At 39.1% G+C, this 26,511-nt stretch overlaps 1 protein-coding gene and 1 pseudogene across 3 annotated transcripts in view; both read right to left on the bottom strand.

Annotated features, from left to right (window-relative positions):
- Window positions 1–9,586: 9,586 nt before the first annotated feature.
- LOC113922381 lies at window positions 9,587–10,642 on the bottom strand (annotated as a pseudogene).
- A 1,482-nt stretch (window positions 10,643–12,124) lies between these two features.
- TBK1 (TANK binding kinase 1) overlaps window positions 12,125–26,511 on the bottom strand; it is a 40,432-nt gene continuing 26,045 nt past the window's right edge. For 2 of the 3 annotated variants that reach the window (XM_027593597.2, XM_027593598.1), the window contains 13 exons: window positions 25,113–25,309; window positions 23,888–23,946; window positions 23,369–23,460; window positions 20,224–20,325; window positions 19,361–19,439; window positions 18,829–18,950; window positions 18,652–18,728; window positions 17,445–17,484; window positions 16,845–16,946; window positions 16,634–16,730; window positions 15,675–15,781; window positions 15,383–15,454; window positions 12,837–12,906 (listed from right to left, as the gene is read on the bottom strand). In XM_027593597.2, the coding sequence (XP_027449398.1) occupies window positions 12,855–12,906; window positions 15,383–15,454; window positions 15,675–15,781; window positions 16,634–16,730; window positions 16,845–16,946; window positions 17,445–17,484; window positions 18,652–18,728; window positions 18,829–18,950; window positions 19,361–19,439; window positions 20,224–20,325; window positions 23,369–23,460; window positions 23,888–23,946; window positions 25,113–25,309 (1,198 nt within the window). In that variant the 3' untranslated portion in view covers window positions 12,837–12,854. Of the gene's footprint in view, window positions 12,907–15,382; window positions 15,455–15,674; window positions 15,782–16,633; window positions 16,731–16,844; window positions 16,947–17,444; window positions 17,485–18,651; window positions 18,729–18,828; window positions 18,951–19,360; window positions 19,440–20,223; window positions 20,326–23,368; window positions 23,461–23,887; window positions 23,947–25,112; window positions 25,310–26,511 lie in introns of all 3 variants that reach the window. The other variant, XM_027593596.1, reaches the window with a different exon arrangement.

Here is a 26,511-nt window from a genome sequence, read left to right on the forward strand (position 1 = left end):
CAGAAGAGGCTACAATAAATAGTTTCAAAGTTCAGGCACCTGGGTGGCTCAGATGGTTAGGCGTCGGCCTTCGGCTCAGGTCATGATCCTGGAGTCCTGGGATCGAGTCCCGCATCGGGCTCCCTGCTCCTTGGGAGCCTGCTTCTCCTTCTGCCCGCCCCCCTCATGAATAAATAAATAAAATCTTAAAAAAATAGTTTCAAAGTTCATTACTTTTCAGTCCCTGTATTTCCTGATATTTCTGTTTTTCTTAAGTAATTATATAAGTAAGAGCTTCCAAAACTGAAAATAAGCAATTCTGGTCCCTCTAGAGTTTCTTAGGTTTATAGGTAATTGACCAGAACTTGTTTGGTCCTGGGAAAGGGCCTGGGGGTTAAGGAGTAAAACATGGCTCCATCCTCATGGAGCCTACAACCAGCTGCTGGGATAACGCAGAATGAAAAGCCAGGGCGGTGGCCTGGGAGAGAAACTGCTAGATGGTCAATCTAAGAGATCTGATAACCTTAAAGAGAATAAAGACTTGGAGGGTAGGGAATTCTCAAAGAAATAATGCAAGAAAATTTCCCAGAACTGAAAGACATGTTTCCAGTTTGAAAGGGCCCAGTGAGTGTCTAGTTAGATAAATAATCTTGAAGATGTATTTATTTGAGAGAGAGAGAGAGCGCACACACGCTCGCATGCACGGGGAGAGGGAGTGGGAGAGAGCCCCAAGCCAACTCTGCCCTGAGCTCAAAGCCAGACTCCGGCCTGATCTCATGAGCCTGAGATCACCACCCTGAGATCACAACCCTGGCCAAAACTAAGAGTTGGATGCTTAACCGACTGTGCCACCCAGGCACCCCAAATAAATAATCTTATTATTATTTTTAAAGATTTTATTTATTTGTCAGAGAGAGAAAGAGAGAGAGAGAGCACACAAGCAGGGGGAATGGCAGGCAGAGGGAGAAGCAGGCTCCCTGCTGTGCTGAGAGCCCGATGCGGGGCTCAGTCCCAGGACCCTAGGATCATGACCTGGGCTGAAGGCAGACGCTTAACTGACTGAGCCACCCAGGTGCCCCTTGTCCAATACGTTATATGTTGTGTAACTCTAAGAATATTCCTCAGCCTTGTCTGTGGATGAGAACTTTGTTTTGGGAGAGAGCTTCTCTTCACATATTCCAGCTGCTAGAAGGCTCCTTGTTCTTGGGTCAGCAAGCTGGGACAGCTTCCTTAGGGTCAAGGGCTGAGATACTCAGAAGCAGCATCTTTGCTTTTGATCGACCATCAGCCAATTTCTCATGGGTTTATCTTCCAATAAACTTACACTACTTCCTGACATAACTTCACTGAGGACCACCAGGAATGGTGGCGGCCACTTTGGGGAACTGGACATGCATAAGATTGTTCATTTGAGAGGTAACTTAGAACAATGGAGGAGACAGTCCCATCTATCTAAAGGAGAGAGAACTTCATTGAACGTAGGAGGCTCTTATCCTTAGCCTCCACATTTCAGAGATTAATAAGCATTGGCATTTTTCTAGTATGGCTTGGTAATATATATGTATTTTGTAAGTAGGCTCCACACCCAGCATGGAACCCAGCATGGGGCTTGAACTCACAACCCCACCCCTGAGATCAAGACCTGAGCCGAGATCAAGAGTTAGATGCTTAACTGACTCAGCCACCTAGGTGCCCCTGGCTTGGTAATATTGTTAAGGGCTTCAGTTATTGTTTAAATCATCTGTAAGAACTCTTCTTGTGTGTGTGTGTGTGTGTGTGTGAAAATATACCTTTTTTCTGCATCTCAACTTTCTCCTTTGTCCTTGCAGAGGGAAGATAATCAGCGTTTGACGGTGATAGTGTCATATTGGTGTCGAGCTTGCTCCCTCTCGCTTAGAGTCAGAGCGAGTTTGCTTCTCAGACACCACTAAGGACAGGATAGGCCTTACAGATTTTGTGACGTCATCTTGTCCACTAGCCCACCTGTTGCCTCACTGATGGACAGAGAATGAATGCTACCAGGAGATTACACCCTACTCTCTAGTCTTCATTTGCAGGGGGGTGGTGTCCTCATCAGGGTTCCTCCTCTACAGAGCTGCCCACGAGGAAGCCATGCAACGCTGGGAACAAATGGGACGCTGGCTGGCGAGCAGCTCCCCTTTGTCTTCTTCCCCATGTGAGGGAGGTGGTTTTCTGTGTATTCCAGATGTGCGCACATCTGCCTCCTTATAGGAAGCAACAGACTTTCATTCAGCCACCAAATTTCACTGAGCTAACTGCTAAAACCTGGGGCAAACAGGTGGGAGGGAGGACCAGAGGAGATCCTGGGGATAAAAGAGGCCCCTGGAACCCTTCCTTCCCTGAGACTAATCTCTAAAACAAGGCCAATTTCAACATGTAGGAGCCTAAAGGTTAGGGCTCATCCTTATGTATGGGGAGTCTAGATCTCACATTTGTTTAGAAAAAGAGCACGTAATGCATTTGATACTTAAGCTCCTTAAACAGGATTTCACGTAAGCTCTCGGATATATGGACGATTCATGAGGCAGTGCTGTTTCTGTAGATGAGTAGCATGGTGACATGCTCTCTGACTTCCAGAAACGTTCCCCTTTCCCTGCTCTCTTCAGCAACTATGTAGCTGCTTTATCTATATTACTGTATCTTAGGCTCACGGCATTTAGGAAGCAGGACGGAATCTTTAAGATCAAGTCCAATCCTTAGTTTTACAGATGAGAAATCCCAGTGGCATGCTCGGAGCCGCGGAGTTCTCAGCAGCAGAAACAAGGTCTGACGCCACAGTCCTGTGCTCTCCCCCTCGGACGCCCAGGCTTCTGAGCTCTGTGGTTTTCACCCATAGCTGAGGTTTCTCAACTTGATTAGAAAGGGCTCCAAGCCACTGAACGTAGATTTGCTCATACACCTCTCCCCATTCTTTCCCTTCAAGACCATAGATTAATGAGTTGCTTAAAATATGTACTGAATTCAGATTTGTGACTGTCTTTCTATATTTCTTCCTAGTTTATGCTTTGGTATAATTTACTGCTTTCTAAGGTGGGGAGATAGAGAAGAAATAAAGGAGACGGAGCTAAAGTTATATGCACTTAATTAGTATTAAAATATCAATCATTGGTCCTGCCTTGAGACCATTTAAATTTTCATGTGGGGTTGGCTGGGGTAGAGGTACATAGGGAACTCTTGACAAATTTCTGTGGCACCTTTAGACCATAAGATATTGATGAGTGACAGAAAGAGTTTAATCCTGAAGAGGTGACCTGATGTTGAGCTATCTTTTGTAGGTGGCCACAATCCATCAATCTACACAAAAGGCTGGAGCAAGGGACTAGCTGATTTCTAAGAGTCAATTCATTCTTAATTCATCCAATTCAGATCCCATATGGCTGTCTTCATAAGTCAATTCAGTAAGAAAAATAGCTATTAACTGCCTACTATACAAAATATTGTGTTAAACGTTGGAGACAGGATAAGAGATAGTTCTTGCTTTTGAGGGGATATGATTCTGTAAGGCATGTATTTATTTATTTATTTTTAAAGATTTATTTATTCATTTTATTTTTTTTTATTTTTTAAAATTTTATTTATTGGGGCGCCTGTGTCGCTTAGTCGTTGGGTGTCTGCCTTCAGCTCAGGTCATGATCCCAGCGTCCTGGGATCGAGCCCTGCGTCGGGCTCCCTGCTCAGCGGGAAGCCTGCTTCTCCTTCTCCCACTCTCCCTGCTTGTGTTCCCTCTCTCACTGTCTCTCTTTGTCAAATAAATAAATAAAATCTTTAAAAATAAATAAATAAATTTATTTATTTGAGAGCGAGAGAGCAGAGCAGGAGGGAGTGGGAGAGGGAGAAGCAGGCTTCCTGCTGAGCAGGGAGCCGGATGCAGGGCTCAATCCCAGGACCCTGGGATCATGAGGTGAGCTGAAGGCAGACGCTTAACAACTGAGCCACCCAGGGGCCCCTTATTTATTCATTTTAGAGAGAGAGAGAGAATGCGCATATATGAGCAGGGGGAGGGGCAGAGGGAGAGGGAGAGTATCCTCAAGCAGACTTCCCACTGAGCGCGGAGCCCGACAGGGGGCTCCATCGGAGGACCCTGAGATCGTGACCTGAGCCAAAAATCAAGAGTAGACCCTCAACCAACTGAGCCAGCCAGGAGTGCCTGTAAGGCATATATATATATATATTTTTTAAAGATTTATTTATTTATTTGAGAGAGAGAGAATGAGAGAGATAGAGAGCACGAGAGGGAAGAGGGTCAGAGGGAGAAGCAGGCTCCCTGCCGAGCAGGGAGCCCGATGCGGGACTCGATCCTGGGACTCCAGGATCATGACCTGAGCTGAAGGCAGTCGCTTAACCAACTGAGCCACCCAGGCGCCCCCTGTAAGGCATATATTTAAAAAATCTCCTTAGAATGGGGTATTATCTCATCAAAAGACTTTATTTCATCAGATTATAAGTGAAAAGATTTCTGGAAACAGGCTAATCTCCAAACTAATGAGAATTCTAGCAGGCTCTGCTTTGGAAGAATAAATCACCAAACTTTCTAGGGAAAGATGACCCACTGATGAAGGCTCTGTGTGAGATATTCCGTGAGGGTTTCTAGGTTCACTTTCCCTGATGCGCACGCACCATACATAGCTCTGTGGTGCCGCAACAAGGGCACTGGATCAATAATCATAATGTAGGATAAACTTCTGTTTCTTCCCATGTAAGAGTTTTGGAAGGCTAAGTTATTTAACCATTTGGAGGCAATTTACTCATCTTTAAAATGAGAGGATTGGAGGGGTGCTTGTCTGGCTCAGTTGGAAGAGCATGAGAATCTTGATCTCAGGGTTATGAGTTTGAGCCCCATGTTGGGTGTAAAGATCACTTACAATAAATAAAGAAAATTAAAAAAATAAAATAAGATGAAGGGATTAGAGAAGATGATTTTTCTAAGTTCTCTTGGGGCTCTGACATCCAAATTATGCTATTCCATATCCGAAGGATGATATATATAAACAGAGGGACTTTAAAACTATTTAGATTCCCCATGTTTTGACAGTGAAAAAGAATAAAATAAAATATTAATTAAAGGAAAAATAGACGCTTGAAATAACTAGGCCTCACATTTGTAGATTTCTTAATCAGATATCTTCCTTAGTGATTATAGATCATAGTCATTTGTTTTAATTAAAAGAAGATCTGGGGGCCCCTGGCTGGTTCAGTTGGTAGAGCATGTGACTCTTGATTTAGGGGTTGTGAGTTCAAGCCCCACACTGGGCCTAGAACTTACTTGGGAAGAAAAAAAAAAAGAGGATCTGATTTTGGACCATGTATCATAGCATCAGATGATGTTTGATAATCTACCAGACAAGGGGAAAACGTTAAGCGCTTATATAAGACGCAGACCTATATGGGTGTCAAAGAACACATGACTGTAATTTTAATCCTGCTGCAGGCTGAAGCATTATACAGAGAATTTGCTCACCTTGCTCCAGGTGCTGTGCCCAACCCTCCTCCTGCCTGCAGAGCATGAAGGTGAAAGCCGGCTCCTCAGCAGGCGCTCCAGAAACCAGACCTGGAGAGCTCATTTACTCCCTTCATTCCCCTCTCCTCTGCCCCATCTACACGCCCATCGGCAGGACTAGGTAGAAAATATAGAGCTTTATGTGGTAGTTTATTTAAGGTACTTTAAAATCTCGCATCAATACCTGACTGAACCCCCCAGCCCCAAAAAAAGCAAAAAACAAAAACAAAAAAACAACCCAGACTAAAATAAATATACTGCATAAACTGACCCCAACCTAAGAAATATAAGGTCCATTGACCTTTTTAGTTTTCTAGGAAAAGGGGAAACACACTGTCATTAATTTATTCTTTTCTGTGTGTTCTGAGGTATTTTAATTGTATAAGCAAATTAAGGTTCATTGAAAACAAAAGTTATTTTGTTTTTTTTTTTTTAAAGCTAAGGATTCTCCATCTTTCTCTAGAAAACTTCTCTGAACCTAAATGCCTATGAAGCATAAAGTTGGAATTACAGAAATGTTCATGGCTTTTAATACCTCACCTTCAAATTGCTTTCATTTTCTCTCAATTTGTACTCAATCATGTTAAATAATGCCTTAAGAGCTTTATTGTTATTAAGATTTTATTTATTTGATGGCGGCGGGGGGGGGGGGGCACGGAACACAAACAGGGACAGAGGCAGAGGAAGAAGCAGGCTTCCCGAGGAGCAGGGAGCCCGATGCGGGGCTCAATCCCAGGACCCTGGGATCATGACCTGAGCCGAAGGCAGATGCTTAACGACTGAGCCACCCAGGTGCCCCTAAGAGCTTTATTTTTTCTCTATAGTTGAGGGAGGCTCCATTTTAGTAACGGAAAACAAAACAAAACAAAAACAAAAAACATTTGAAATGAAGCATTAGCTTGAGATAACTTACCTCTACCTTGGCTCCAGACCAATTTGGATTTCCGATTCTTTGAGCAGGTCAGTGATTTGGGGAACCAGTAAAAGAGACGAGCTATTCTTCTGAAGGTCTTGTTGAAGTCATTTCTTATGGCCATAGCTAGAACTATGAATGTTCCAGAATGATTCCCTACGGAGAATATGGATGAGGAAAACACAGTAACACCCACATATGACACTTTAGCTGTGAACTCTCTTCCAGCCAATATGTCTGGGGACCACCTGTTAGCCCTAAATCCCCTTCCCCTGTCATTCCTTTGGTTTGTCCTTTAGACCTTAGCCCTCTTAACTAGAAACTGGTATTAATAGATGTTCTTTCTAAAGAAAGAGTTTTAAGCTTCAGAAAGTCTAACCTATTAAAACACTTGATAATTTTTAAGCATAGACCCCCCCCTTCAGAAAAACACAATTACTTTCATAGAGGAGCAAAGTAATCAGTATCCACTAAAGTTCAGCATCCAGCAGAATTTCAATGCAATTTGTAGGACTTGGTGATTAACGAGCTACCTCCCAAAGCCATAGCCTGGATCACATTTGTTTTGTACAAATTAAAAATGTTTTACTTTGTACAGACTGAAAATTTTCCCAGTGAAAACGTGATATGTATTTTAAACTCTGGCAGGAATTTATTCCAGAAAAAAAATTTGATTCTTACAAGCCAAGAAATGTGTAAAAGAACAAGATTTTTTCTAGGGTCCTGTTTTGGAATTTGACCCTTTGTTGAATATTTTTCTAGACCTTTAACATTATTGTGTATTATTTCAGCAGACACCAATGTCTAGCTCTCTACTAAGCAACAGGGACTGAGGTTCTCACCTGAAGCTATGTTTAACCACTAGTCCTTGCACATTCTGTTTATGTCAAACTTATGATAGCTTGCTTTAGTCCCTAAACATCCTGATGTAATACTTGGGTTGTGCTTTTATACACCACACTAAATTTTTGGTGCTGACCTGTAAGCTAAAAAACACAAACGATATTATTACCAGTTTTTATTTCCACGTCGGTGTCTTTGTTTTCTATTCCATTTTTGGTATTCCTTAGGATTTTGACTTTGAGTCGTCCTGTAAGTGACAACTGGGGAGGAAGTCCAAATAAAACAACAGTGTAAGACTTTTGAAGATATTTTGGTCTTTTTTTTAAGTTTTTTTTTTTTTTTTTTTAGTAATCTCTACCCCCATTGTAGGACTCAAACTCACGACCCCGAGATCAAGAGTTGTGTGCTCTCTGGGCCAGCCAAGAGCCCCAACTTTAAAAATGGGATGTGGGGTCACCTGGGTGGCTCAGTCGGTTAAGCATCTTGGCTCAGGTCATGATCCCGGGACCCTGGGATCTAGTCCCGAATCGGGGTCCCAGCTCAGTGGGGACCCTGCTTCTCCCTCTCCTTCTGCTCCTCCCCCGGCTCATGCTCTCTCTCACTCACTCTCAAATAAATAAAATCTTAAAAAAAAAATGGGATGTGGATGATGGGTCCAGCTAAAACAATAGTGTTACAACTCCTTTATATTTTCAAAACTTTTTATTTTCAGCACTTCTGAGTTTTAAAAATTTGAGTAAATCTCCTACAGCACTTCTGAAAGACAAAGCACAATGCATAATAGGCATTTCTGAGTGGGGTGAAATCAGAAATAGCAGACTAATCCTGGTTGTGACTATGATTCTGAAGGGAGAATAAATTTTTGATCTATCAGCTGAGATTGTTTATTCCTACTGATAGTGACTTTCTTAATTCCAAACAACTTACCCCTTTATTTTTAGCACAGAACACCACAGAAGTGAAATTATTGCTTAAAAAAATAACAGGAAAGCAAGATAAATCCAAGATTATTATAATTCCTTTCTGGATAATTTATTGATATTTTTTGAAATAAATATTTTAAGATCTTTTATATCTAAGACTAGAGGCAGCCTGCTTGACACAGTGTAATTAGGTCTAAAAGCCAATTATATAGTATTTGGTAATTTCCAAAATAATAGAACCTGGAACTTCAGAAGATGTTATGGGATTATTTTTCACATTTCTTCCCTAACCTCTAATTCCTTTTTTATTTACTCAAAAATATCCCTTTCTTCCCATATGCTTTATGTTCACTTACTTCATCTTTTATTTCTTGTTAGAACTATAGCTTATGTAAAGAGTTAAATCCACTAACTATATACTATTTTTATATCATTAATCCCTACCTTTTGAAAATATATCCCAGTAACGAAAAAAGGCTACTAAACTGTAGATGTAACTTATTAGGTTATTAGATTAGCAGACTAGTATCACCAGGTATTCATTAACCTAAAATGTTCTGAATGAGGATTGTATTTTTGTTTTTTTAATTTATTTATTTGACAGAGAGAGACACAGCGAGAGCAGGAACACAAGCAGGGGGAGTGGGAGAGGGAGAAGCAGGCTTCCCACAGAGCAGGGAGCCTGACACGGGGCTCAACCCCAGGACCCTGGGATCATGACCTGAGCCGAAGGCAGACGCTTAACAACTGAGCCACCCAGGCGACCGAGGATTGTATTCTTTTTTTTTTTTTTTTTGTTAGGGTATAAAAATTTATTACATGTACAGAATATGACCACTAACGAATGCAGACAGGCTAGGACACAATGAAACCAGATGGAAGATGGCTGGCTCTTTGGAAAGTGAACAGGTTTGGGTGGCTCGGAGCCTCATGCCACGCAGAATGGTCAGTCAGAAAGGAGAGCATATGCCAAACGCTGCGGAAGGTCGGGGCATTGAGTGACTGCTCTGCGTGCCCCCTGCCTTCCCTGTCTGATCTGGGGCTTCAAGGGATGCCACGCCCGGAAGCAAGCATCTGAAGCAAAGGGGATTCCTAAGGTGGCCCAGGCTTGTCTCTGAAGTCACGGCAACACCATTTTAAGCAATATGTTTAATTGGATGTGATTTCCACAAACTATACACGAAGTTTCTAACCATCACAATTCAGTGAGGTACAAAACATTAAGTTACAGGCTGTGGGAAGAGAAGGCAGCACCAATGGTGGCACCTTCCAATCCTGGTTGGTCTAGGGGTAGGGGGTGGGGGAAGGTTTCGTTATAAACTGAGCCCCTCATTTCAATGTACAAAAGAATTACTCTGATCGATATGAAATTGTATTGAAAACAAAACGGACTAAAAAGCAACTACTACTCTATGTTGGGATGGAAATGGGAGGAAAGAATGAGTCCTTCAAAGCAGGAGGGGAGACAGTTGGGGTAAGGTTCTGTGGCTGTGACCCCAGACGCTGCTCCATTTTTACTTTCGGTGGTCTCAGGAAGGTCCGATTTTTCTTCTCTTTCTTCCCCTTTGTATTTGCTTGGAAGTTTCGCCAGCTGTCCACACACGACCATCTCGACTTTCCTCCAAGTTTTTCTGCCACTCCCTTTCTCGTTTGGCTTTTTCTTGAGCTTCAATTTCTTCTTCCCTTTGTCGCGTCCTTTCATGCGTCTCTTTGGCTTCTCTCTCTTTCAATTTCCAGCGCGGCAAAGAGTTTCACGGTCTGTTTAGATACTGCTTGTTTGAACAGCTCAGGGTCGTCCTCCTCACATTTGTAGGTTTTCCTTCCTTCTTTAATTGCTTTTTTCCTCTCTTTCACAGTGTGTTCCACGTATTCTCTTCCTGCCTGAATTACATCCAGGGTCCTCTTCTTTTGTTCCTGATCCAGTAGCAACTTGTAAGCTTTGTCCACAGCTTCGAAAGCCCTTTGTGCTCTGTCAGCATCATCTTGGTTTTTGTCAGGGTGCACCAGTATGGGTAACTGTCGAAACCTCTTTTTGATTTCTTCATCTGTCACTTCCGGATCTAGCTGAAGAATCTCAAATGGGTTCAGGTTGAAGTAGGAAGAACCAGGACGGGTCAATCTTTCAGTCTGATTTTTGGATGTTAGAACTGAATCTCGGGCGCCTGGGTGGCTCAGTTGGTTAAGCGACTGCCTTCGGCTCAGGTCATGATCCCGGAGTCCCAGGATCGAGCCCCACATCGGGCTCCCGGCTCAGCGGGGAGCCTGCTTCTCCCTCTGACCTTCTCCCCTCTCATGCTGTTTCTCTCTCTCTCTCTCTCTCTCAAATAAATAAATAAAATCTTTAAAAAAAAAAAAAAGAACTGAATCTCTCTTCTCTATTTGTTTCACCTCACTGTAGAAGGTCATAAATGCTTCCTCGGTGCTCCCTCCGCCAGCCGAAGCCCCGCTCTCTCCGGGAGCCGCCATTTCCCCCCAGGATTGTATTCTTGAAGGTAAAATATTAAAAGCAAGAATGCCCAGGGGCGCCTGGGTGGCTCAGTTAAGCGTCTGCCTTCAGCTCAGGTCATGATCCCAGGGCCCTGGGATGGAGAGCAGGGAGCCTACTTCTCCCTCTCTCTCTGCCTACCGCTCCCCCTGCTTGCGTTCTGTCAAATAAAAGTCTTTTAAAAAAGCAAGAATGCCTGGTTTCCATGTTGCTGTAATGGGGAATAAAACATTAAGTCTTAACCAGTATTAACGTTGAATGGATTTGTTCTTGTTAATACAACTCATAAAAATTCAGTCCCCACAGCATGGGTTTATTTATTGGTAATCTTTTCTAAAGGTGCTGAAAACTAATTCTGCAAATATATTAACTGACCACATAATGTAAGTAAAATTTTACCTAATGTTCAGTGATATAAACATTTAAACTATACAATTAAATAGTCAAATGGGAAATGAAAATTAAGAGGGATTAAACAAACACCCCCTCACCCCAGAAACTCTCAGACTAAACAGATATTTAACAGGGACCACTCACCCATGCATTTTTTTTTTTTTTTAAGATTTTATTTATTTGAAAGGGAGAGAGTGAGAGAGAAAACACAAGATGGGGGAGGGTCAGAAGGAGGAGGCCCCCCCGCTGGGCGGGGAGCCCGATGCGGGACTCGATCCCAGGACTCCAGGGTTGTGACCTGAGCCGAAGGCAGACGCTTAACGACTGAGCCCCCCAGGCGCCCCATGCATTTATTTCTATAACGTATACAGGTAATACTTAAAATTCTCTACTATGATAATGCATTGATTTGAGATTTCAAATTAAAACTTAACCCATTTTCAGTTTCCCAATGTTTATGGTAGTCAAATTTATTCACTCTTTGGGACATGTTATTTTTATGATAAGCAGGTTGTGTATAATCACACTTCAATAATCTGGTAAGTCAGAAACCAAAACCAAAATCAGAACCACGTCCTTCTTGGATGAAATAGTATCTTGCTGAGTATATCCTTTAGTACAGGACTCTGGGTAGATATTTCAAAGAGAGTGCTCCCTTTGGATCTGGATAGCGTAAATTTTTATTTTTATTTTTTTTAAAGATTTTATTTATTTGTCAGAGAGAGAGAGAGAGAGCACAAGCAGGGGGAGCTGCAGGCAGAGGGAGAGGGAGAAGCAGACTCCCCGCTGGGCGGGGAGCCCGATGCAGGACTCGATCCCGGGACTCGATCCTGGGACTCCAGGATTGTGACCTGAGCCGAAGGCAGACGCTTAACCGACTGAGCCACCCAGGCGTCCCCCGGATAGCATAAATTAATTGGAGAACTTATACTAAATTAGAATCAGATTTAGAAGAGAAACAAAACTGTCCTTATATCCAATAGTCTGAGAATGATTTGCAATCACCACAGATATTATTTCTTTCAAAAGACTTTTGTTTCTCAAACTGTTGTACACAGAAAAATACAAACTTTTACATTAAAACTGAGAAATTTATTGATATTTTTTCATGATGGAGTAAGTGGAATTAAATTAAACAAAAAATATACAGCTTGAAACAGCAGAAATAATCCTAAAATTTTTAAGACGATTGTACACTTATGGCCAAAATAAAACGAACAGTTTTTAATAATTACATCACTTTAAAAATTCTGCTCAATAATTTATCTGAAATTAAACACATATGATGATAACTGGGTTCTGGGCACCTTGTAAAATGAAATTATCCTTCCCCCAAAATTGTGATCCTAGTAAAACAGTGGTTCGGTTCAGCTCCTTACCCAAAGAAGCCACTTCTCCATTCTATCACTTATAAACATGTCAACTATTAGTCTTTTCTGATTTGTAAGGATGACAATTTTGGTTCCATTTAAAAAATGTTTCCAGTAGGCAGAGATGTAGAACTCAGCCTCACTCAGTAGAGTAGAGGATCAGTATTTCAACATATTGGTCATGGCTTTCTTCTAGTGCTCACTGAGGTCACATGTCCTCATTTAATTATAAATGTTAAAAGGTAAAATTACATCTTAACAGCAGCCAAAAATTTATATATTTTTTATGTATTTACAATATTGTACATATTTACATGCCCACATCAAATACTGAACTGTAGAAATAAGAGACCACTTATAGAGGCATTCATTTAATGCCCCAGCATTATCTTCTTGTGCAAATTAAAACTGTTCTCAAACTTCCAGAAAGCTAAAGACAGTCAACATTGCGAAGGCCGCCATCCATGGTTAAAGAGCCAAACCTAAAACACAAAAGAAAAAAGGAAATCTCAGATGATTCATTTATTTGGCCCCCAATATTTTAAAGAAGAATATAGGAGACTTTTCAGATGAACAAGCTGTTAAAGAGTTTAAGCAACTATGATTTGCTCTATTTCTTACTGAAACGCAGTGGTATTATTATAAATACGTGAAAAAAATACCAATCGGTGGCTTGGGAGATGTTCCTTTTTTTTTCCCCCCAAAGATTTTTATTTATTTATTTGAGAGAGAGAGAGCGAGCACGTGTGCCAGAGAGCACACACGGGGAGGAACAGCAAAGCTAGAGGGAGAAGCCGGCTGCCTGCTGAGCAGGGAGCTTGACGTGGGGCTTGATCCCAGGATCCTGGGATCCTGAGCTGAGCCGGAGGCAGACGTTTAACTGACTGAGCCACCCAGGCGCCCCTTGGGAGGACTTCTTAAGAGAAAAAGGTGAGGGATGTGATCTAGAAAGTATTAGGAAAAACCGGATAACTTCTTGGTGGGGTGGGATTTAGAAAAGCAAAGATAAGAAGGAGTTGGGAGTGTGACATACTCAATGGGCAGTAAGGAATGCAACCTTGCTAGAACAGAATGTTATTCTGGGGACTAGCAGGAAGTAAAGTTGAGTGAATGGGCTGGGCCAGAGTATTCCATTCTTTGAATTCAAGTGTGAATTTAGACTTGACCTTTTAGGTAACAGGAGTTTAGAAATTTTTGAGCCAAAGGAGTATGCCAGTAGATCAGTGTTTCGGAAGATTGTTTTGGCTTAATAGCCATGACAGATGGGAAAAACCTAGGCTTAGGAAGATAGGTGGTAGGTTATCACCACAGCTCCCCTGTGAGGAGGAAGGAGGTCTGATGAGACCAAGGGGGGGAATATGGAAACATTCTGAAGGAAGATTACCAAACTTGATGAAAGGCAGTAAAAAAGAGAGTTAGTATAAAAATAACCTATGTTCAAGGGAGCAGGAAAAAGGTGGTTCCCACTGCAAAGAATGAGGAAATTGGAGGGGAAACTGAGTTGGGAAGGGTGATATGATGTGATTTTAGATACAAAAGAAATGAAGTGATAATGAGACAGCCACATGGAGACAGTGCTCATTAGTTCTGGCACAAATCCGTAAGCAGTCATTTAACATTTAAGCTATGATTATGCCATGTTATATCACCCATATATTGTCAAATAAATTTGCAGATAAAATAGGGGAAAGTGACTTATGGGACATGGTTTAAGAAGTGAGGATTTTATGTCACAAGGCAGAAGAGATTCAATATAAGTTTGTTAAAGCATATCTTAATAGTCTCTTCTTGCTGATATTTAGCTCAAGTTGTGAAGAAACTAAATTGGGTACTATAAAAAAGTTAGATAATTACTATGTAATTGCTAGAAACCAATAGAAAAAAAGATTTTAAAACCAAAAGGCTGGGCGCCTGGGTGGCTCAGATGGTTAAGCGTCTGCCTTCGGCTCAGGTCATGATCCCGGAGTCCTGGGATCGAGTCCCGCATCGGGCTCCCTGCTCCTTGGGAGCCTGCTTCTCCCTCTGCCTTTCTCTCTCTCTGCCTCTCTCTCTCTCTCTCTGTCTCTCATGAATAAATAAATAAAACCTTTAAAAAAAAAAGGCAATTCACACACACACACAAATTTGAATAAACATAAAAAGATACTTCATATCACTATAACCAAAGAAATGCAAATTAAAATAAGATAACCTTTTTTACTAAACAAATCAGCAAACATTAAAAATGGTAACATTCGGGGTACCTGGGTGCCTTAGTTGGTTAAGCCTCGGACTTTTGATTTTGGCTGAGGTCATGATCTCAGGTTTGGGAGACTGAGCCCAGTCTCAGGCTCTGAGCTCAGTGAGGCATCTGCTTGAGATTCTCTCTCTCCCTCTCCTTTTGCCCCCACCCCCTACTTGTGCATGTACACTCTCAAATATTTAAAAAATAATGATTCTAGATTTATTTATTTATTTAGAGAGAGCAAACAAGCATGGGGAGGGGAAGAGGGAGAGGGAGAAAAATCCTGAAGCAGATTCCCCGCTGAGCATGGAGCCCAAGGCAGGGCTCCATCTCCTGAACCTGAGATCATGACCTGAGCCAAAATCGAGTCGTACGTTTAACTGACTGAGCCACCCAGGCACCCCAATAAATTACGATTCTAATGAGATGTACAAAAAATAACGTGCAAAAGATTTTCATTTTCACAAACTGATTCAAATAAGCAAATAATTCTATTAACCAGTGCTACTATGAAATGGAATCAATCACAGTTGACTTGTCTTTATCCAAGCAACCCCAAACACATTAAAAGGCATCATGGAAATCCCAAAACAAAAGGGTTCTGACTTTATATCCTTTCCCCATTACTTTAACCTACTGATACAGGACAACAGACAGGTACAAGTATAGATCTATATGTACTTCCTTCCGTAAAAAAAAAAATCACAGGGCAGAATAATATTTGCATCACTTACCTTTCTAAGATATGATTATTTTCAGCAAGTTCTTTAACCACCCCTTCCATTTCTTCCTTTAATTTCTTCATACTATACAAACGAAACAAGTATCAATGTCTCTGCTCAAAAAAGTATGCAAATGTTTTAGAATTCAATTATGTTTTAGTTCTCTAGATTAGACTAAGCCATTAAATAACATTTGCAAATGTATTCACAACAAACACCCAAAATTTCAAAATAAAAGAGCAAGATCACACAAAAAATAAAAATGAATGGAAACATCATAGTTACCAAATAATAAATTTCTTACCCGAGAGTCATTTCCACTAATGTATTAGAACATGGATAAATTGGGGTCATGGTATGTTTGATTCCACTGGAGGCTGCAAACATTTTCTGGGGCAAAGTTTCTTGTAACTGAAACATCAAAAAAACCTACATCAATCACTGAACAAAGTACAAACTACAGATCTTACATTAAATGTTACACTTTTTTTTTTTTTTAAAGATTTGATTTATTTATTTGACAGAGAGAAAGCGAGCACAAGCAGGGGGAGTGACAGGCAGAGGGAGAAGCAGACTCCCCGCTGAGCAGGGAGCCCGATGTGAGGCTCAATCCCAAGACTCTGGGATCATGACCTGAGCTGAAGGCAGATGCTTAACCAACTGAGCCACCCAGGCGCCCCAAATGTTACACATTTTATAAGCCCTTTATAGCTTTAAATTTTAATTTCAAAACTGTGAATGATACAGTACTTAACACTTTATTTTTTACTTTTTTTTAAAAAGGGCTCTGGCTTTTTTCCCAAGAGTGTTGAGAAACCGTGGTAAGATTTTTTTTTTTTTTAAGATTTTATTTATTTGACAGAGAGAGACACAGCGAGAGAGGGAACACGAGCAGGGGGAGGGGGAGAGGGAGAAGCAGGCTTCCCCCTGAGCAGGGAGCCTGATGTGGGGGCTCGATCCCAGGGATCGAAGGCAGATGCTTAACGACTGAGCCACCCAGGCGCCCCTAAATCAACACTTTAAAAAATCCTCTTTTTACAGATGATTAAAAGAATGTTTTATCAGATGCTTTTAATTGTAAAAGATCTAAGTTCTGAAAAGCTGGCTTAAAACACATATTACAAATGGGCAAACAGAACTGAATATAAGGTGTATTATGTCCCACTTCTCTCTTTTCAATCATTTCAAATATAAGCTGAGAAGAAATGTATTTTTTTCCAAACAGGAAAAAGATTTTTTTCTAGATACTTTTGATAGTCATACCTCATTTGTATACTCTTGATACTTTGATACTTCTTCTTCAATATCAAAACACTGATTGGTTAAGGATAATAACTGTTTCCTAAGATGAAGCATCTTTCTGAAAACCAAAAAGAATCAATTAATAAGCAGTCTAATGAAATATTAATCTTATTTACAATATACAATGTACACTGAATTGTACATTGTGCAGTCAACCACTAAGGTTACTTACCTCATCCATTCTTCTGACTTATCCAAAAATGCCTCATATTTTTTAACACATTCATCTGTAAAGTGGGTCATAGCTTTTGTTGCATGGTAATACAGTTTTTGCCTATAATTTAGAAATAATCACAGGCTTAAACCAATGTGATGGTTTCTATTTCCAATATTAAAAACTTTTCAAATACATAAAATTTATGTTTCTTAATAATGACTGTGTGGCTTTAGAATATTTATAGTAGAAAGCCAAAGGTTTCTAAGATACACATTATAGCAGCAAGAAGTGAAAGAGAAGGTTCATAATGGAGAATGGTCAGAACGTATTTAATGAAGTTAAGAAAGAGGTTAAATCTGTCCTTGCCTATGTTCTCTATTATCTATCCTTCTGCAATCAAAGCACATGACGTAGAAGATGCCCCCTCGTTCTCCCTTCTCCTTAACCTCTCAACCAGGGACCAGACAAGTGGCCTCAAATATGTGCACACACAGTAACAATTCTGTAAAGCCAAGATTAAAATGTATTTTTTTATTATAATTAATTTCAACTTTGAGAGGAATTATATTAATAACATAACCAAAAATAACTGTTAAATACAATAAGGACACTTACTTATCAAATTTGTGGATCTGTTCTTCATTATAAGCTAATCCTAAAAATAAGAAATATTACTTCTGTAAATGTAGAATCACAAAATCACGCACACTTCTTTTTCTTTCGAGATTATGACTTCAAAAAGGCTAAGAGTTAGATGACACAAACTCATGACGCATGGGTTAGATATACAGCTCACTGATGCTTTTAATTGATCTGTACAGTGTTAACATAAAAAAAATTAACTGCCAACATTTAAAAATCAGGGTATTTCTTTCTTTCTTTTAAAGACTTATTTACTTATTTAAGTACTCTCTACACCCAATGTGGGGCTCAACCCATGACCCCGAGATCAAGAGTCGTATGCTCCACTGACTGAGCTAGCCAGGTGCCCACAAGATATTTCTAATAAAATCTGTATTTCCAGCTCCTCTTGAGAATAGGAAGATTTTTGGGCAATGAGTTTGGTGAATCTGAGTAATGACTCTCCCCTTCAGATGCGTATCTCCTCTCCTATCCTCCTCAGTCTCCACTGGCCGATTTCATTCCTTTCTGTTACATGACTGGTCTCTAGAGATTTTAGAGTTCAGAACCCTTAATTTAAAATATTCAAAAAGTTGGTTTTAAGAATAATTTTTAGTATATCTCCTTCCCAACAGGATCAATTTTTTTCTTTTTTTTTTGGATTTAGGTTAAGAAGACGCTTTATTGTAAAGGATTCTTGCAAGAAGGGGAAGGGACTATGGCAAACGGGCAACCCCTCTCATCGGGAGATCTGGGAGCGTTCAAAGATTAGGCAGAGAAGGGCTTTCCTTCACTAGGGAGGACTGAAGATGTTCCCTGGGTGTGGGGAGATGGACAGGACAGTAGAGCATGAGGACTCTAAGCTCAGTTTATTCTGAGGAGGGCCCTTCAGGAGGGGCTGTGTGCTGTTTGGGGCAAAGGTGGGTCAAAGTTCAGGGATGTGGGCAGGGAAAGAAGTTTCAGGTTTGGTCAAGTCAGGTATTGTCTAGACTGGTCAGGGGAGATAGGGTTCAAATCACTGACAAGACAAAGAATGGGAATTGGAGGGTTGAGTCTGGCCTTGTCACATGTAAACAAGGGGGAAATCTGTGAGTGTTGAAATAACTTAAGGAGCCACCCCATAAATATACCAAATTAATTCAACTGAATTACAACTAGTAGAGGTGATTCATTAGATTAACAAATGGCAAACTTTACTTACTTCGTTCTGCTTTGTCTTTTTTGAACTGATAGTAAATCTCTGTGATACAATTTAGCAGGACTTGTAGCTTTTCTACACTACGTAGGGGAAAAAAATCCAAATAAATTAATTGAGTCAATGTGAAAAAGGACATTTAATAATAAGAGCAGAAGCTACCAATAAAATTATATAACCTACTGTCTATCTTTTGGATGAGTGCCTTCTTGATGGGCCCATGTATCTGCCAGCAGACCACCTGGAGATAATTTGCCTTCGATATCCTGAAGACTGGTTTCTATTGTTCCCTGAGAACTGGAAAGCTAAATAAAACCAATGGGTTGAGATTCAGATTAGCAAAATACAGAAATGATACATTGCCAAAGGAGTCTAAAGTCTTAATTGTACTGCTTTTGTGGATTACGTCAATTCAAAGTCAGAAAAATTATTTTTATTTTTAAAGGCAAGGACAGTTTCTTGGTTTGATTTTCCACAAAGAGTATTATATGATAATAAAATATGAGATTAACTAGTATTAAAACATTTTATAAAACATTTCTTACATTAAATATCCTTTCTTAAAAAACATACAAAATCCTTTCATTCAATTCACCTTGTTTCTTTACCTGTAAAATATGGTTAACGGTCTATATCTCATAGAGTTGTTATGAAAGTCAAATAGGAGAACCATGAGCATGGTCCCAATGACTGTCATAATTCTGTGAATACTTACTCTCAACAACTTGGTGTGTATGTCTGAAATTTCACCTAACTCTGCTGCTTCTAGGTTGATCTTCATCAGCTTTTCATATCTGTATGAAAAACAAGTATGGAAAAATTAAATGAGCATAATGAATATATAGATTTTAAAAGGTGTTTTTACAAATTAGATCTGAATTTTTATTATAACTACTTAAGAATAAAATACTGAATGCAAAGCCTACAAGCAACAGATTCTAAGAAAACTTGCTGTCTCTGTGAAGAAGGAATTTTATATACTTCTACTAACAAATTTTTATACGAGATAAAATAAAAAAGACAATTTCCAAGTCTAATGCCAGGATAATAGTCAAAATACTAGATTGCAGAATAGTACATACTGATTTCATTTACTGTATTTCCTCTGCAGTATAAATAATACAGCCTAGGAACGGGGAAATCTAAAATATCATTCTGTTTCAAAAAACAGTCTCAGGGATAAGATTAATTAATAAGTAATAATAAACTAAAAGTAATCCCCAAATTCTATAAATACTACCAAAATACAGTTCTAGAATACTCCTTCCTACTTCCTTTGTTGACTGCAGTTTTTATATTTTCCTATTCAGTGTCTAATTTGCAAGGTTTAAAAATGAGGTGTTTTTATGTCAGATTACCTTTTCCTTTGTAAAGGGTAGGAGAAAATGCCACCAAATGTTCATTTCTTACTGAGACAACTAAATTTTGTCTTTGTGAGGAATTAACTTAATCTATGGTTGTACTTTAATACAAACACTTGCATAGCATACTGTATTATGCCAAGGATAACTAAATAATGAAAGAGAAATGGGACAATGTTTAACATTTTAACCATTAGTAAGGAAGTAATCTACTCACACTTTCACAGTTTTTTCAATGTTTCTGATGCAGAAATCCAGTGTGATCACAACTTCTGTCTTTTTGTGAACAGTTTCATTATAATCATCTTTAACTAATTCTCTAAAAAATAGTAATATTCTCATTAGTTTATCTAAGGAATGATTTGGTTTTTTAAAAAAGTTTTCTCTTGTTTATCACTAATTACACTGCTGTTACTACTGTTCAGACAAATTTATTAACAATCTTGTTATATTATGAAAGCCAATTCATTTTTTTCCCCCTTGGGCTGAGTCTTGCCAATTTACTTTTTATTACTGGAAGCATTACTGTGAGCCCTATACTTATCCAGGGCACAAACCATTAATTACTACTTATTAAGTTAAGAGCTTGGAAATCTAAGGCATTAAAATTATTAAGGAATAAAAGCAAATCTATAATCACATGAATAAGCTAAATAGCATTATGCTTTATACCAGAATTAATTTTTATTATTCATAGTAGATTATGATCTCTGAAGAAGCAAGATGACATAGTAAATAATAAAACTGGAGGGCTTTTGGTCTACATTAAGGGTCAACAAACTAAACTGGTTTTTGCTGAGAATGACATTTATATTTTCAAAGGTTGTAAAAACAAAGAAGAGACCTTATGTGGCCCACAGAGTCTAAAATATTTACTAACCGAAAAAGTTTATCAACAGTGATCTACACTAAAAACTATTTAAAAAAAAACCAAACAAACCCCAAAACCAAAAAACAAAGCAAAAAACTATTTTCTCATGACTTTTTTTTTTAAAGATTTTATTTATTTATTTATTTGAGAGAGAGAATGAGAGAGAGAGAGAGCATGAGAGGGGGGAGGGTCAGAGAGAGAAGCAGACTCCCTGCTCTGCAGGGAGCCCGATGCGGGACTTGCTCCCGGACCTCCAGGATCATGACCTGAGCCGAAGGCAGTCGCTTAACCAACTGAGCCACCCAGGCGCCCTCTCATGACTTATTAAACTAAAAGTTAATAGGTAAAAGAAACAAAAGCTTTATGGAGAAGTGACTGTGGTAGATAACAAGAGCAAGAGAACACGAGAGCTGTTAGTAACAATACCACAAAAGTAAACAGAGTCAACACTTAAAGAGTTTTCTAGAAATTATTTAGTAAAAAGGAAAAGGGCTTCTTAATGGAAAGAGAAAAGCATAGGCTTACAAGCTGGATATGTGAACACCTAAAAAACCCCATCAATTTGTGGATTTAACATAAAGGTGACAGGCAAAAAAAAAGTGTCATTCTTCTTTCTTCTAAAAGCACCAGCAGAACAGGAATGATGAAATGCCTCATACATGTTTTTGCAAGAAGGGAAGAATACGTGTGAGGCAGATATACATAAACTGTCACAAGCATTAAAGATAAGGAGCACTATGAGCCCAGGGAACATGAAGCCATTACTAAGTGTATATAAAAATCAAAAGCCTCAAATGATATACAGAAACTGGAGGCATGATGTTCAAGGGAGACCATTTATTCTCTGCTTCTAGCAGAGGAAAGGAGGATCTACAAATCATGAAAAAAGAGCAAATCATATTCATCCACAAAATATTTCTTAGAGTTACTTTCAGGGGAAGAGAACACTTAACTAGATGATCAATATTCTGACCTAGGATAACTATATTAAGTGATTTAGTTAAAAAAAAAGTAATTTCATTTTTTAAAAAAGATTTTATTTATTTGACAGAGGGAGAGAGAGAGCACAAACAGGGGGAGCAGCAGGTAAAGGGAGAGGGAGAAGCAGGCTCCCTGAGGAGCAGGGAACCTGATGTGGGGTTCGATCCCAGGACTGGATCAGGACCTGAGCTGAAGGCAGTCGCTCAACCAACTGAGCTACCCAGGCGTCCCATGTATAATTTCACTCATATGAAAAGTCTAGAATAGGAAAATCTATATAGATAGAAAACATATTTGTGGTTGCCTGGGGCTAGGAGGTTATGGGGGAAATGGGGAGTGACTGCTAATGTGTACAGGATTTCTTTTTGGGGTGACAAAAATATTCTACAATGAGTGGTGATGGCTGCACAACTCTGTGAATGCACTAAAAATCATTGAATTATACACTTAAAAATGGGTGAATTAAACAGTATGTGAATTATAGCTCAATAATGCTGTTAGAAAAATAAAGTTGAGAGTATCCTTCATTTGGGGAAAAAGGCAAGAAAGAAAGGAAGATTCTGAGGACATAAACTCTAGAACAAGTACAGATTGTACTGCATTATAACACCACCAAAGCCGGGGCAGCTGGGTGGCTCTGTCAGTTAAGTGTCTGCCTTCGGCTCTTGTCATGGTCCTGGGGTCCTGGGATCAAAGTTGCACATCAGGCTGCTCAGCAGGGAGTCTGCTTCCCCCTCTCCCTCTGCCTCTTCCCCTTGTTCGAGCTCTTTCTCTCTCTCAACTAAATAAATGAAATCTTAAAAACAAAACAAAACAAAAAAATGACAAAGCCTACCAAGATAGTGAGATGACAGCCCCCAGTCAAGGTCCTTGGAAAAAGACAGCATTTACCATCACATTGTACAGTGTGGCATTAAGTTTTAAAATTCAGATACTATTTGTCCTATCTGTCTCACAAGGTTGTTGTAGGAATCAAATGAAAAAATATACTGCTAAATGTGTTGTAAACTAAACGTGAAACAAATGTATTATACTAAAACCCAAGGGACACCTGGCTGGCTCTGCTGGTGGAGCATGTGACTCTTGATCTCAGGTTCATGAGTTTGAGCCCCACTACTGGGTGCAGAGATTACTTAAAAAGAAAACCTTTTTTTTTTTTTTTTTTTAGAGAATTGTTTTATTTTATTTTATTTTATTTATTTATTTGACAGAGAGAGACATCGAGAGAGGGAACACAAGCAGGGGCAGAGAGAGAGGGAGAAGCAGGCTTCCTGCTGAGCAGGGAGCCCAATGTGGGGCTCGATCCCAGGACCCTGGGATCATGACCTGAGCCGAAGGCAGACGCTTAACCGACTGAGCCACCCAGGCGCCCCAAAACAAAATCTTTAAAAACAAAACAAAATGAAACAACAGAAAAACCCCAAGCACTTGACCCTATCTAGTCTGAAGAGGTAAAGTATCAATGATGGGGTGGTTACCACGTATTTTCAAATTTCAATCTATTACTTACATTAACCATCGTATCCCCTTTCGCATTAATTCCTGATAAAGCAGCAAGGTACTGGCAACTTTACACGCATAACACACAACTCCTGTTATTGCCTAATGAAGAAACATAATATTTGGTGCTAACTGTGGTACAGGGTAAGAAAAAACTTCTACATAACAATTTTCAAGCTTATATATTTTTATCAGGTTAATTAAAAACACAAACTACCCATTTCTAAAAGCTAAGGACAGATACAATAAATATTTCATTCTTTTTGTTTCTTTAAATATTTTATTCTTAACATGATAATGTTAAAAATGCACTGCCTCTACAGAGAAAATTTTCTTAGGAGTTCAAGAAAAGATATAAAGAAGAAAGAACACAAAATAATTTGCAATGGATAATCATTTAAATGAATAATTTCCTAGATCATATAGGCATATGTAAAGATAATATACTTTATTGCTTCCACTATTGATAATTTTAATTCAGATGTTTACATAGTAATTCTTTTTCATAGTAATTTAATTAAATACTGACCTTAGCCATGCTAGCATCCCCATCTAAATCGTAACGTGGGTGTACTTTAGGGAGGGAAACTGAAATATGAAGTAAAATAATAAAAATCAGAAATAAAGTATTTTGAATAAATTATTATATCCTTTATATAGCAATTTTAAAATTTAAACATTAATTGCTAAATTACCTCTAAATTAAACATTAGTAGAAAACTCTTTAAAGTTCTTTTCCAGGTTAAAAAAAGATCACTTGAAACAATGCTCATTCCTTAACAAATTACCTGAAATATTTCTAAGCAGTTCAATTTTTTCTTAAATATATTCCCACACAATAAGCTCAATGCTTCTCTTTAAATCTAAACCAAATCCGAAAGATCCAAAAAGAAAAGTAAAAATCTGGGTAATTTATTTTTTTCACCAGTAGGATTAATAATTTAAGATCCCAAAATATAGATCTAATTTTTCTTAGACTCCAAAGCCTGGCAGTGTCCTATTCACACTGGACACAATAAACATTTGCTCATATTTATGATACAAAAAGTTATTTTGAGTGTTAGTAAAATACTAAAAGCAGAGAGCTACAGTAAAACACACATGACAAACTAATTTACCATTTTTTGAAACAAAGTATTTAAAGTCAAATTATTGTAGTCTACAAAGGTTTTTCAATTTTATTACTAGTCTCATTTAACTAACTTACAAAATTTTAATGTTTATGAAAATTCTACATTACTGTCATCAATCAACTTTATGAAAATGCCAATTATTTTTACAGGTCATCTTTTTTTTTTTTTAAGATTTTATTTATTTATTTGACAGAGAGAGACAGCAAGAGCGGGAACACAAGCACAGGGAGTGGGAGAGGGAGAAGCAGGCTTCCCGCCGAGCAGGGAGCCCAATGCGGGGCTCGATCCCAGGACCCTGAGGATCATGACCTGAGCCAAAGGCAGATGCTGAACTGACTGAGCCACCCAGGCGCCCCATAGGTCATCTTTTTTTAATTTTTTATTTTTTTTTAAAAGATTTATTTATTAATGAGAGACAGAGAGAGAGAGGGAGGCAGAGGGAGAAGCAGGCTCCCAAGGAGCAGGGAGCCCGATGCGGGACTCGATCCCAGGACCCTGGGCTCATGACCTGAGCTGAAGGCAGACGCTTAACCATCTGAGCCACCCAGGTGCCCCACAGGTCATCTTTTTTTTTTTTTTTTTTAAATGGCTAGCAAGATCACTACGAAAATCCCAACTTACTTTTTTCATATATCAATCCTATGGTACTCAGAGGTTCCCGACTTGCTACAAAGATGGGATTTTCCTCCGTTGTTTTAGGGAAATGCTGTGCCAGTCTTCCAGGTTCTATGACTAAACGTCGTCCTTCATATATAAGTTCTTGATTTGGAGAAATAATTTTGGTTTGTTTATACACCAGTTCATGAAATACAGTAGCACTGTATGAGGAAAATTCAAAAGGACAACATAACTGGGATGGAGTAAGAAGTAAAAATTTTTTTTTTCTTTTTTTGTGCTGAGTATAACAACATTCATTTCTATGTGATACTTCAGATCATGCCCAGTCTATAGATAACACTGCTTTGTTGATGTGGGTACTATGATGTCTATTAAACTGAAAATTCCACATAACCTGTCTAGAAAGCAATCAATTCTAAAATACTTTTATGTCTGAACACCCATGTTGTTGGATATGTGTAGGATACAGGATTCTTAATGTTTAATAACAGGGAGCCAACACAGCAGAGCACTCCGGAGCACAGACTCTAGATCAGACTACCTGGGCTTAAATTCCAGTTCTACTTACTTGCTGAGTCACCTTAAGTTACTTAACTCCTTTGTGCTAAGTTTCCTCGCCTATAAAATGCAAAGAGTATCACCCACCTCACAGAACCATGGGGAGGATTAAATGCCTCAAACAGCTGAGAACAGTCTCTGCGATATGACTGTATAATATCTGTTAAATGAATAAAGCCAGATTTTTTCAAAATGATGTTTTGGGGAAAAAGTCAGATTCTCCCTGAATAGACCTATGCAACCAAAGAAACATTTCAGCAGCAATGCTGTGATTTGGCTCAGGCTTGAGTGGGCTTTTTATGTTCAAATGTACTCTTAAAATGAAATAGTGGCCAGCACCTAACTATGATACTTTTTTTTTTAAGATTTTACTTATTTGAGAGAGAGAGATCATGAGCAGGGGGAGGACCAGAGGGAAAGGGACAAGCAGACTCCTTGCTGAGCTCAAAGCCAGACTCAGGGCTGGATCCCAGGGCCCTGAGATCATGACCTGAGCCAAAATCAAGTTGGCTGCTTAACTGACCAGGCCACCCAGGTGCCCCTATGATACACACTTATTCAGGCTATTACATACCAAAACAAAGATGAATAATATATATTTAACCTAATGTTATATTAGTATTATTTTATATTGATGTTCTACTTAATGTTTATAATATTATCAGTATATTACACATATTACATATTAAAATATAAATATGATTTTATCTAATTGGTTTTACTCCTTAATAAATTGCCAGTAAAGGTCTCTTTATGAGTTTTACGAGACATCAAAACTACTATTTGAATCTTGTCAAAACAGACACTAAGACACACAGAATGGGTATAACGCTTTTCCCCCCCT

This window comes from Zalophus californianus, chromosome 9, assembly GCF_009762305.2.
Source record: "Zalophus californianus isolate mZalCal1 chromosome 9, mZalCal1.pri.v2, whole genome shotgun sequence".
Lineage (NCBI taxonomy): Eukaryota > Metazoa > Chordata > Mammalia > Carnivora > Otariidae > Zalophus > Zalophus californianus.